General features: G+C 38.8%; 1 protein-coding gene across 1 annotated transcript; it reads left to right on the top strand.

Moving 5' to 3' along the window:
* Positions 1-937: 937 nt before the first annotated feature.
* LOC104399089 (NXPE family member 3-like) lies at positions 938-10,548 on the top strand (the record flags this gene model as incomplete). The annotated part of the gene is made up of 3 exons (XM_010009597.1): positions 938-1,030; positions 8,156-8,916; positions 10,475-10,548. Coding segments are annotated over exons 1-3 (928 nt in total), but the record flags the coding sequence as incomplete, so codon positions are not given.
* Between the last annotated feature and the right edge of the window lie 2,458 nt (positions 10,549-13,006).

Here is a 13,006-nt window from a genome sequence, read left to right as displayed (position 1 = left end):
GATTTTTGAAGTTTGGTTTTAGTGCATTCAACTCTGTTTGATATCTCCTCTTTAACTGATAGGTGAAAAATATCTTTTGTCTATCCAGACTTGCTTCAGACTTCAGTCTTTAAGAGCAACTTATTGGAACCTCTAATTGGGTAAATGGGGAGGTGTCCAAAACCACAAGTCTTAGGCTTGTGATGGCTGGATGGTGGTTGCGTGGCCTAACAGATAAATAGGGTGGTTGTTGTCTCTTTAGTTTTTCTGGTTGCTAGAAAGAAATCTTGCACTCTTCTTTTGCTTTTTTGGTGAAACTCACTCATAATGAGGTTTTTGCCTTGATATGCCTAAGAGAATAAAGTCACATAATCACAGAATCAACTACATTGGAAAAGACCTTTAAGATCATCAAGTCCCACCCAAGTTACCCCAGTACTGCCAAGACCACCACTAAACCATGTCACTAAGGGCCTCTTCTATATAGTTTTCGAACACCTCCAGGCATGGTAATTCCACCACTGCCCTGGGCAGCCTGTTCCAATGCCTGATCACCCTTTTGGTGAAGAAATGTTTCCTAATATCCAATCTAAACCTCCCCTGGTGCAGCTTGAGGCCAATATCTGTTGTCCTATCACTTGTTGCTTGGGAGAAGAGACCAGCCCCCTCCTCACTCCAAATAGTACTGGTCGGATTAATGCCACGAAAATCTATCTTAACAGTTTTATTGTATCCATTGTTGCTGTGTGCAGTTGTGCTATTTATGTGCTTTCATTGTTAAACTTGAGTTCTAATAATACTTTGGGGCTTAATACAATTTTTGTAAATGCATTTGCAGGAATGAAGTGGAAGTCAACTGAATTCCGTTGTGTACTACTGAGACAAAATGACATTCATGTTTGTGGTGAATGGAAGTCATGGCAGCGCCTAACATGGGAGGGAGAGGCATGAGTGGACAATGTGGCGTGACTCATTCAGATTGCAGATCTTCTGCCTGCTTATGGCAGTACTGGCCATTGTGGTGCTGGTCCATAATTTTTTTCAGTTAGAGGTAAGTGGAGCCTGTTTTTTCTCCGAGAGGGCTTGAGCAACATTATTATTCCTCTTTGAGTGTGAGGTTAGAATTGTGACAGCATTTAGATACCGTTTGTAATCACAGAAAATTCAGACTGGAAGGGGTGTCTGGAGGTATTTAATCAATTTAATTAATTGAGGGGTACCTCCCTCAAAAGGCTAACTCAATGACTTAGATTGCGCAGGGTATTGCTGAGTTGAGTTTTGACAGTCTTCAGAGGTGGTCAGTTTTCACAACCTGCATAGGCAGCCTGTTGCAGTGCTGCACCTTTCTCATGGTGAATAATGCTTCTCTTATGTGCAAATGGAAGTTGTCCTTTTAGTGTGTGTTTCTGACCACAATTCCTCTGTAGTTCCCCTTTACTTCCCTTTCATTACCCTTTTAGGTAGTGAAAGGCTGCAGTTAGATCCCCTCTTGGTCTTCTCCAGACTTTGAACCAAACTAAACAAAAAAACTTCTGGTTCCCTTTCTGTCATGTACTGCAGTTCCCTCATCATCTCAGGGGTTCTTATCCAGGTTCACCAGTTTGGCTGTGGTATGGAGGTGTCCAAACACCAGACACTGTATTCTGGGTATGGCTTCACCAAGGTCAAGTTGAGGGAAATTATCACTTTGCTTAATCATCTGTTTATGCTTTTGTTAATTCACTGCCATAATGCTATGCTGTTGACACATGATCAGTTTGCTGTGCCCCAGAATCCCTAGGTCTTTTTCTGCAGAGCTGTTAGCTAACTAGGTGATCTCCAGTCTGTACTGATGCAACTTCACTTAGCCTTTTCCTTTTCCCTTTTGCTGTATTTGATTGCATGTTTATTCATTTTACTTATCCCTTTAGTGCAGTGGTACTTTCAAACTGCATTAGTCAGTAACCCCGGACTGAAGTCAAGACAGATTAAATCACCAATGCTCTGTTCCAGGGAGCATTGGAGGCTGACCCTGCCCATTGGCTGCCTGTCTGGCCAGACTATTCAATGCAGCGTTTGGTGGGTGAGCATAATAATGCTCAGCCTAACACCTTGTTAAATTATAGCTATCTTTTATGTATGTTAGCCAGTTAATAATTGCTTTATTTTTATTCTTTTATGCCAAGTTGTGGTGGTTTTTTTTTTTTTCTTCTTTCTCCTGGCTAGTGATGCCCAAATGAAATGATCCAAAAGAGTGGCTATGAAATCTCCTCTCACCCCCAAAAAGATAAAGTTGAATTGGAAGAGGTTCAGATAAGCGCAAGGAAAATGTCTGAGTGGTCTAAAATCACAAGTGGCACAGGATCAATAACTAAAGAATGAATGTTTGTTTCCTATTCCAGTACTAGTGCCGACATTAAATAAAAAATGCAGATGTTGAATTTAAATGAAGCAGGGGTGTTTTTTTTTTTATGGTTTGCATCAAAGCTGCAGAAATCCTTGTAGTAAAGCTGTGTAGCTGCTAAATGCATATATTTAAAAAATGTGCATGAATTCACAGAAGAAAAATTCTTTAGCAGATCTTAAAGATGTCAACTCTAGTTTTTAAGGCATGTCTAAGGCAGAAAGTGCCAGAAACAGGAGGAAGTGTCACAGCATGTTTGGCCTATATTCTTTTCTCACATATCTGCTGTTGGAAGCTACTGGAAATCAAAATACTGTGTTTGATGGACTTTTGGTTTGAGCTAGCATGATTATTTTTGTGTAACACAGAAGGTAGATTTTCTTCTGTTATCTCTTTCTGTGTTTTTAGTTTTATTCTCCCCCAGCCTCACCCCCAGGATATTACATGAAGAACAGTGTTGATATTTTGAATCTTGGACTATTTATTTTTTTAAAAACTTACATTTCTTAGAAAAAAGGGCACTGACAGAGCTTTGAGAGAGAAATTAAAAATGCAGTATGAGTGTTCCCTCACTAGTCATGATAAGTATCCATGTGGCTTTGATCTTTACACATCTCACATTCCTAACTCCGTTAAGTATTGTGTTGCAGGTAAATCTTTTCAGTGTAATATGCAACTCTCACCTCTTTTGTTGTCTTGACTTTTCTGAATGGACCTGCTCTGGTATTTGTCTGTGTCTTTGGCACAGCTTTCCAGGCAGTCTAGTATAGGTGTTTATGCTGATTCTTTTCAGCATAGGGATCAAAGCCAGAAAAAGTCTTAGAACATTTTCATAGGATATCTGTAACCAAAGCTGTTCAGGCTCTGGAAGGAGGGCTTATTGTTGAAAATGTATTTATAAGTGCATCAGATTTGCTTCTTATCCCCAAATCATCTAATCTAGCTGGCTGAGCTAAAGAGCTAAAGTACTTACCAGGTAGCTCCCAGCTCGATTCCCTGCTTTTTCTCTTTCGGATTCTATACTTCTTCATGTTGGAATCTTCACTCTTGAATTCTTAATCTACTAGTGATATTCTCTCAACAGTCCTACCCATGTCAGAATTTTACTTTTCTTACCTTTTGTTTAAAAAAAAAAAAATAAAATCAAGCTGTCCACAAAACATTTGCTAGCCTGCTTAATGTTTAATTTGCTTTTTTAGTACAGAGTAACTCCTTCCATGAGGTCCACAGCTGACCACTGCTTTATAGTACCAGAAGAAATGTGTTGGGTGGGTTTTCCTGCAAACACAGCTAGACAGATAAAATATTCAACAGTTTAATTTTCCATGAAGTATCAGGTTTGCTGCTGAGGAGCAACATCATGCCTGTAGGATACAGGAGTTTGTACAATTGTACCAATTGCCTTTAGAGTGACAGAACCACTTCAGAGCTGGTTGTGAGCATTTTTATTTAAGAGCACTTAGAAAATAGAGTGTGTGGGGGGAGAGGCAGTTTCTTGTGTGAGAACTATGTAACAAAGTTTTTTATTCTTGCTGCTAAATTGCAGGTGCCTACAAAAGATAACTGCATCATCTTATTTGGATTATTGCTGGAACATTTGTCTGTCAGGTGATGGCTTTTTAGGATTCGCTTTGACATTTAGAGTAACTTGGCACCCACTCAGTGCTGTGAGACAGTAAAGACAGTGAACTGATCTCATGCCTGCTGTAGGCAACAAATAGGAATGAAGTACCTGGAGTGTAAAATTACTGAAAGTAAGATGACCGACCTTTCAGTAATTGCTATTTGTTCAGTTTCATTATTTGTCTGCTGCATAAATTCAGACTGTCTGTTGGGCAAACTGGAACTTCCCCTCCAATCATGGAGCCTGTCACATGCGACTCTCTTGTGGTGTTTCCTGCTCTAATGTCCACGACATATGCAGGTTACAGCAATTGTTCTAAAGTTACCAGGCCATGCTGAGGGTCACAGCTGATAGAAGATACTGGGATTTCAGACAGAGTTCTACCTTTTTAGCAATTGAAATATGTAATTTTTTATCAGCCACCAACATTACCACGTTTAACTGAGGACAAGTGTTCATTATAGGTCTAACCAAGTACCCTGTGACCCTTCTAGAATATGTATGAGAGCATAATTGCATGGGTGGGGCTATATGTTATATCTAATTTTTGCTTAGTTGGCAGTGAGAATGCTAAAAGCTGAGTAATTGAGCTGATACTTTCATTACTTCTCCTGAAAATGCATCTAAGTTTTCCCTCCTTTTTATGACATCTATCATGCACCAGGAACAGCTCATGGATTTATTTGTGCTTAATTGACATGTAATCCATTCTGTTCTGCCTGTGTTACTTGGCAGAAATCCATTAAGTCACTTTGTGGTCACATTTGGTTTCTGGTTAACTTCAGAATGCAGCAAATAATATATTTAAAAAAAAAAAACCAAACCCAACCCAAAAAATTACCCCACCCCCCCCAAAGAAACAAACAAAAAACTGTCAAGCAAACACAACAAATGAACTCTTGGGAATTGCACTAAAAATCAAGATGCCATGAATGGAGTATATATGGAAATAAGCAAAGCAGGGCAAGTGTTACTCAACTTGGAGACTGTATTAAAAACTGAAAGAATCTATGTCATAAAGTAAGAGGGCTCTTGAGAAATCTTGAGGAAATGCTCTTTATCTGCCCTACTTAAAGAAATTTTATTTTGTTTTGGCCACTAACTAGAGTAGAGAGTCCACAGTTCTGCATGGGCTCAGTATGACTTTTTAACTTACAGAAGCCAGAGAGATTAGGAAACGTCAATGAAAGAGCAGGTAGGAAATGGAGTGGGGACAGACAAACCTATTAATCTGCCTCTGGGCAAGTCATGTGTATCCATAGGGATAGGAGAACTTGGGCACCTGTGTGGAGATGAGCCTGGGAAGCACTTAAAGAAAACCAGAAGATCATTTAGAAAGCTTTTCTATTCCAGTTGAGGATCTTTGGTATATTGACTCTGAAGCTTTCTCTGCCTTGACTGGGAAAGGGATTCTCAAATGTCTGTATTATTTTCTCCTGTGAATAGTGTGCATGGTGTAGCTTACGTTCACATGTAAGCTGTAGTATTGCATTCTGCAATAATGCATGGTCCTGTTTGGGCTTGGGACAGGGCTGTAGGCCCTGTCTAACAAGAATGTTAGAGAAAGAATGGTCCTTCAAGGTGTTGAAACAGCTGTGGTTTTACCTTCATGGACATTTTTTGTTTTTCTGTTCCCCTTGAAGATTGACTGAGGAAATACTTACGGTATGATCTATTCTGCTTAATGGCTCATAACCTGGAATGCTGGAGTTGAAGTGAGAGTGCTTGTCTGGGACATTGGCTGTATACAAGTGAAGAGCTTTGGCCTTGTGCTTTGTTAAAAAGGCTGTGTAGGAGGACTGTTTTAGAGACGTTGAACTGTGTTCTTTGTTCTGTTTTTTGAATGTATGAGTTTGTTGGCTTGGTGTTCTTTGCACCCTTTTCCACTGAAAGATACAGGTATGCCCTTGTGAAGACTTCAGAAAGGCTAGCAAGGCCATGAATGACATCATCTGTATCTCTGACAGAAAGACTGGATTAAAAACTCTGAAGGAATTTATAGAACGTTAAAAATAGTGATTGGTCTGTTTTTAAGGCCTTCTTAGATGGCTGTCTCTCTTCCTCATTTGAGAGGATTTTTTTTTTCCTTATTCCCCTGACCTGAAGTACCAACCATAGAAGGACCAACTGAAATACAGAAACTGTCTCTCAAGATCTTACACCGAACACAAGAATTTATAAAACACACAGAAAATATATAGCTAACTTTAAAAAATATTTTCATGCTGCAATGTTTGTGTTATGTATATGCATGAGCAAGTGGAAGGAAGAAGTTGTAAAGGTATCCAAAAATAGAAACTCGGCTTAATTCGAGAATGCATGTAGGCAAGATTTAAAGTAGAACTGTGCCCAAGATTCACTCTCAGCTCTGCCTGAAATTAACTGAATTAATAAAAGTAATGTGCATTCTAATTTTTGCCTGCTCTGTTGTAAAATAGAAATAATTATGAATTACCCAAGACGGCCTTCAGGGAAGGTTTATTCAGTGCTGGGTGGAAATGTAGAAAAGAAGCAAAAGCTTCTGTTATGATCATAACACCTGTGAATACCTGTCAGTTTACATTTTACAGTTAAAATGTAGCAATTTACAATTTCATGTTTTATAGTTAAGTATGGATATCAATCAGAGAAGATTCTGTGTATCCATTCTACATTCTAGTGTGCTGATCCTCTTACTCTGAAGCTGATCAAAACCAGCTTCTTACATAACAGGCTTCAAAAGCCTGTGCATTTCTATTGCTTGTTAGGTTTATTTTTCTTCTAAGAAATGTATGTTGAATCTCTGTGTTGTTCAAATGCCTTTAATATACTGGCAAAGTTAAATAAAATGTAGCAGCAGGGGGAAACTACTTAGTATGTACATGTAAATAATATTTCAATGGACTAAGAAATGTTTATAACAATAAATAAGGCTTTAATGTAAATGTTGGGAATTTTAGTACATTACTGAGCAGCTAGTTATGGAGGAAATAAACAGAAAAATTATCTTAAAAAAAATAGCATAGTTTTTGTTTTTTTTTTTTTTTTTTTAGAAATCTTCTCAATCTAAACTGGCACATTCCCTGATGCCATGGGAATGGTATGTTGTATAATTTTAATCTTTGATTGAAAAATTATTCGCTTCTCTGACACACAAGTATGGGTAAAGTTCTACAACATACACCTGATTATTAAGTACTCATTGACTGTGATTTTGTGCATATTTGAGTTGTAAGTCTGGATTTGCTGATCAGAAATCGCACAGGTTGCTCTGGAGTCTTAGTCTGTGCTGTGCAGTCATTTGCATAAAAATACATTTTTGGACACTCAAATCACAGCAGAAGCCCCCTCTCTTACTCTAGCACTGTTTTAACTATTTCAGTTTTTAAACTCCTGTGTGGATTAGGGAATGCTTTGCTTGTGTTTCATTTGACTCTAGAAGAAGCTGTGTATAGATTTTTAAAATCATAAATATAAAAAAAAATATTTTTTTTTCCCTGTTTAGTCCTGGCTTGTCCTAGACTATTTTGCTTGCCCACCACTTCATGAGTTCATTGCCCCTGAAGCGTTCGTTTCTTTTCTTCCATTTCTTTCAATCTGCACATTACAGGGAATCCCACATTTCAGGTAATTAGATAGGAGGCAATGTGAATGTAAGCAGATAATTGACTGCAGCTGTTCTATGTAGCAGACTCCTCTAGAAGGCATGTGCAGGGTATGCCTCAGCTTCATCTGTGGTGTAATGTCTCAAAGAAACCCTATTTCCTTGCATTATATTGGGCAGCTATTAGACTTCATTGTCCTCAAAGACTATAATGTTGCTACAGTAAGAAAATTAGGCACGAGTTACAATTTACTATTTAATTATACAACCTTTTGTATTTTTTCTTCCAGATTGCTGATATTTACTGAATACACTGGTAGCCAAAATGCTGCCACAGAAAACAGTGGACTTGATTTATACATTAAAGCCTCTTTGCCAGAGCAGGGTAACCACATGTTGCCCACCTGTTTCTTTGCCCATGGTCAAAGTAATAGATCTGTGTCTCCTAGTAAAATTGCGTCATTTGGTCACATTTAAAGCTCTGTAAAGCAAAGCCCAGTTCTTGGTATCGTTTCATGACAAAGCATCCGTTATTCACAGTGTTTCATTTAATAGCACAGTTTCAGGTAATCTTTTTCCTCCCCAGAACCTGGATGATGACACAGTTTCAGGATCAAATTGGATAACAGAAAACAATGTTGAGCATTCTCTATCACAGACAACCAAAACTACCAGGAAGCCTTACTGTGGTTATAAGCAGCAGACTTTGTCCAAAAGAGAACAAGTGGAACAGGAGTCATTGCTTGCTGCAATAGAGTGGCCGAAGTCGCCTGATGGCACAATTGCCTTTGTACAAAGCACTGATCCCACACGTAGTGACTTTGTGATTGTGAAACCCAGCAGGTTCTTCAAGGTGGGTGATCAGTTAGAGGTGCTTGTTCGTCTGAAGGATTTCCAAGGAAAACCTAAGCAATACGGTGGTGACTATCTACAGGCACGAATTCACTCTCCTTTGCTGAAAGCTGGAGCAACAGGAAGGATTGTAGATTGCCACAATGGCCTTTACAAAATCTTCTTTACCTTGTTTTGGCCGGGGGAGGTCAAAGTTTCTGTATCACTTGTCCATCCTAGTGAAGCAATCCAAGTCCTCCTGCGTTTACGAGAAGAAAGGCCCGACAGGGTCTATTTCAAGAGCTCGTTCAAGTCTGGGAGGTATTCAGAAACTACTGAGTGCAATGTTTGCCTGCCTGGAGATCTCCCTCTCTGCAACTTCACAGATCTCTACACGGGTGAGCCATGGTTCTGTTACAAGCCTCGAAAACTCCCCTGTGCCAGCCGAATCAGCCACGCCAAGGGTGGATATCAAAAAGGTCTTCTGACAAGAGAGGAAAGCCTCTTTTTCCAAAGGTATGTGTGTTGTTGAATTGCTATATATCCAGTCAAGTATTATTTTTTTAAAGACAAACTTTAGGTTACTGGTGAAATATGACAGGTTGCCTTAGAGGAGGTGTGTATCTGCAGGAGCAGGTGTTTGATGTGAGTTGTTGAATAGTTTCTTCCCCTCCATTCAGCTGTGCAAGAGCACAGTAATCTTAAACTAAAGAATCTTGGAATGTAGTTCTCTCTGCTTTGAATTCAACCCTGGTGCATCTGCTAAACTAAAGAGCATGCTGTTTAAATCTGTTGGTGGTTTGATGGACTGTTTCCTTATTTTGTTTCCACACCTACACTTGCAATACCAATAATAATGCTTTGAAATGTTTTGGGGGTTTTTTGGCCAGGTCTGAACTACCTAAAAAAGTCCAAGTTTTAGGCTTAATTTTACACAAAATAACAATTGCTTTCACCCTCATCAAAAGCTATCTAATGCAATGTGTTCCTTTTAAATCTTAAGAATAATTTTAAGTCAGTCACAAAGAAAACACCTGGTAGGACAAGCCACTGAGTAAAACCTTTGCAAGTGGAAATGATCTGTGCATGTTACATAAAGTGTTGAACTGAATTAGTTTCACAGTGGTCTTTCTTCTGCATTCAACATTTTTAAAAAAACACCTCTTGGTGCATGGGTAGATGTGATAGAACTGCTTCTGGATATAGCCTCAGCTGATAATAGACACAGTTAGCTACTGCGTAGTGTCAGAACTGTAGTTGTAGGCTGCTGCCTCACTCTCCAAAAAGATCTTGAAGTATTGCAGTAGCATGTCCACTTGAGGTTTAACTTGGGAAAGACTTCAGAGTAGCAGCTCCCAATAGTTTAATTAGGAAAATATGTGTGCATGTTTGTAACAGAAGGCCAGTGCTTGAGGGGTTAAGCTTTGTTTCTATATTCAGCAAATTGCTGTCCTACTGAAGACCAAAATTACTGCTGGAGATCTCTGAACATCAGCTGGTAGTACCATCTCCCCCAGAGTCAGGGGATACCACTTCTAGCCTAGTCTAGAGCTAGAACTGCAGGTGGTGGTGGTGCTGGACTGCCACAAGCTCCACTGTGTTGCAGAGCAGGCTGTGGGATTGCAGGGGCTGAAAGCAGTAACTGCCTCAGCAGAGGTATTTTCTGTGGTAGGCACCTGTATAGCTCTGGTGGAGCCAGGAGCTGCTGCTGCAACAACGTACCTTTCAGTGGCTTGTCTCCTTGCAGTGGTACATTACCACAAGCTGGGAAGTTCCCTCTTTGTGGTAAATCCCCCAAAGCATCTTGCAGACCTCTGATAGCTTTATCTAGATTTGTGCTAGTAAAAGTATGTGCAAGATTCATGTCCTAGTGCTATGAAATTTTTAATTCTGATTTAGAACAGTGATAGTGGAAAATAATACAGAATGAATTCAGCTATAGGAAGTAGAATAAATGTAAATAAAAAATTCTTAGTGAGTCCTATGTACTTATTTGAAGTGATTTTAAAAAAATTAATATTACCTTAAAATTTTACTGTGAATTTTACAAATTTTATTTCATTTTTTCCCCAAGTGATGTGAATATCAAAAGGCCGATACTCTCCAGTGGACCTGATTCGGTGATTGTAAAGCCCAAGGCATTTACAGGTAAAGTGAACTTCATAAGATTATTGTTTGTAATTAATAACTAAATTTATAAAAAGAACAATAGGCATGAGGTAATAATTGATTTGTTTGTTTTCATAGCATGGAATAAAAATTAACTTTAAATATGTATTGAGAAGTTGAAGGCTTTTGGGCATTAACTGCAATATAAGTTCAGTACTAACAACAAAATAGTTTAAAATTACATACATAAATGAAATTTTAGCAAAAGATAATAAAAAAGGTTGTTCTCTTCAAAAGTATCTTTTTTCCTAGCACTGGTTGAGAGTTGTAAAATGTCTTACAGTAACTGCGCACCAAACTCTCAAGTTACTCTGGCAAACCCAGCTATGTGGCATTTCTTAAGTTCTTTCTTTAAGAAGTTTGACTATCAGATTTTGACAATTTGCATGTAAGTATTACTGTAATTTGTTTAACCACATGATATCACAACCTACAGCTCTGGACCAGAACCTAATTGTTCTGCACCCTGTCTAAAAACAGAAGAGACAGTCTATAGTAAGTTAAATTTAGAGGTTTTATCTCATTCATATCCATATGCATCTAAAAGCCTGTATGACTCATTTTGTATGATACATGGAGAATTACTTCTTGAGTGAAAGCATTTCAGATGTGTTTTCATAAGGTTGTAGGAAACTTTAAAGACAGAGTTCATGACATGAGCAATAATGTCTTAACAGAAAACAGCCTACAGCATTTCTTGCTTTTAGTTTTGCTGTTCACTAAACAGAGTGCTGCTGTTAGGCCAGCGGTATTTCTCCCCCTTTCTTTCTCCAGATCCTTTAAATGAGATGGTTTTTGTTTCATTTTTTTATCCTATATGTTTCCTTGCAGAAACTGCTGCAAATTTGCAATTTTTTTACATTGCCCTTCTTTCAGGAGTTACAGATGATCAAAGCCTGCCTGCATTTCCTGAAGATTAATGCTGGGTTAGAAAGGGTTGATAGGAGTAGCACAGTATTCCTTGGGGAAGTTCTGCTGAAGAACAGTCTCTGAATAAATAAACTTAACACATTGGTATAATGGTAGTAGATGTATAGATTTGTTAGGGTTGATGGCACACATACTCATTGTTCTGCTGTTCTTGTTTTTGCACATACCTTTCTGTTTGGGGGTAAATGTAGATCAAGCTGATATTTAAAACTTTATTTTTCTGAAATGCAAGCTTTTATTTCTATTACTGGTTTGTAACTGTTCAGATTGGAGCTTTTACTCTCTTCTATAAAATCCAGAAGTAATAGCTTTCTAAATTCTGGAGCAAAACTGATATGATACTGTGCAGAGATTTGAATTGGTGGTGTTAGGTTTAGCATGAGGCATCAAAAGGTTGTTCTAGCACCATTTTTATATATTTATGTATAGTCTAAGAATTGATTTTAAAGATAAAAAGTGGAAATGTTTTTACATCAAAATTTAAGAAGCAAATGAACTGAAGTTGTGAATTCACATGATGAATTGTTTTTAATTACTTGATCGTACGAAGGGTTTTTTCCTTTTCTTTGTAGAATTCCTGTGTTACACATATTAGAGGAGTCAACATTACTAGTTGGGTTTTTTACTCTTCCTTCATTGTCCCTGTTGCCTGATTGAAAAGAATCATCCAGAGATATAATTTTCTAGTGCCTTGTCCTGTGGTACTCATCATTGTAGTCTTCTGTGTTACACAAACAGAATAGTAGTTTGCTTTTTACAGTGTCCCTGTAAAAACATAAATGTTAACTAAGGAAGTTAACATCTACTAATGCAAGACAGAGACAACATTGCAGACAGTGAGACCAAACATGCCGGTTAGGAATGGGTGTTTAAAGATGCCTATGGTCTAATTTTACTGAGTAAGTTTAGAGTTTGGCTACACCTGTGTTATAATGAAGCGTCTGCCAGAGGATGCTTGGAATTTCTCTGCATGTACTTTTACACAGTTACAACAGTCTCTGGCATGATTTTGTCCATGGCAATGTTTGGCTGACATACCCATGGGACTGCAGCTTCTCTTCCTCTAATTTCTGGCCCTAGCTTGCAAGGTATCGTCTGATGTCTGCAAGTTTGATAGTCATCCTACAGAACAGAACTTCCTTGGGGTAGTCTCATTACTCCTCAGAGGGCCGCCTATCTCGGGCAGTAAAAGGGGAAGGGTCGAGGTAGCAGAGAGAAAGTATGAAATCCATGGAATTAGAGTCTCTCGTAATTCATACATTCAAAGGACACACACAGAATTCCTGGTCATAGCTTTAATTCTGGCGTTTCCAAGCTTTGGAGTCCTTACAATCCGGACTTCACTCTTGCCGCCTGGGTGGTCGCAGCAGGAGTGTTGGGGTGCGTGTGTAATTCCATGGATGGGTTTATTTTGTTGGCTTGCTTGTTTTTTGAGTGGTCCCAGGCTGCCGCGCTGGGGCTGGTGACCCGCGCTGCTGGCGGCAGGACAGCCGCTGGGGGGCAGCAG

Source organism: Nestor notabilis, unplaced genomic scaffold (genome assembly GCF_000696875.1).
Source record: "Nestor notabilis isolate BGI_N333 unplaced genomic scaffold, ASM69687v1 Scaffold23342, whole genome shotgun sequence".
Taxonomy (NCBI): domain Eukaryota; kingdom Metazoa; phylum Chordata; class Aves; order Psittaciformes; family Psittacidae; genus Nestor; species Nestor notabilis.
Note: the sequence above shows the minus strand (reverse complement) of the source record. Positions and strands in the feature narration are given on the sequence as shown.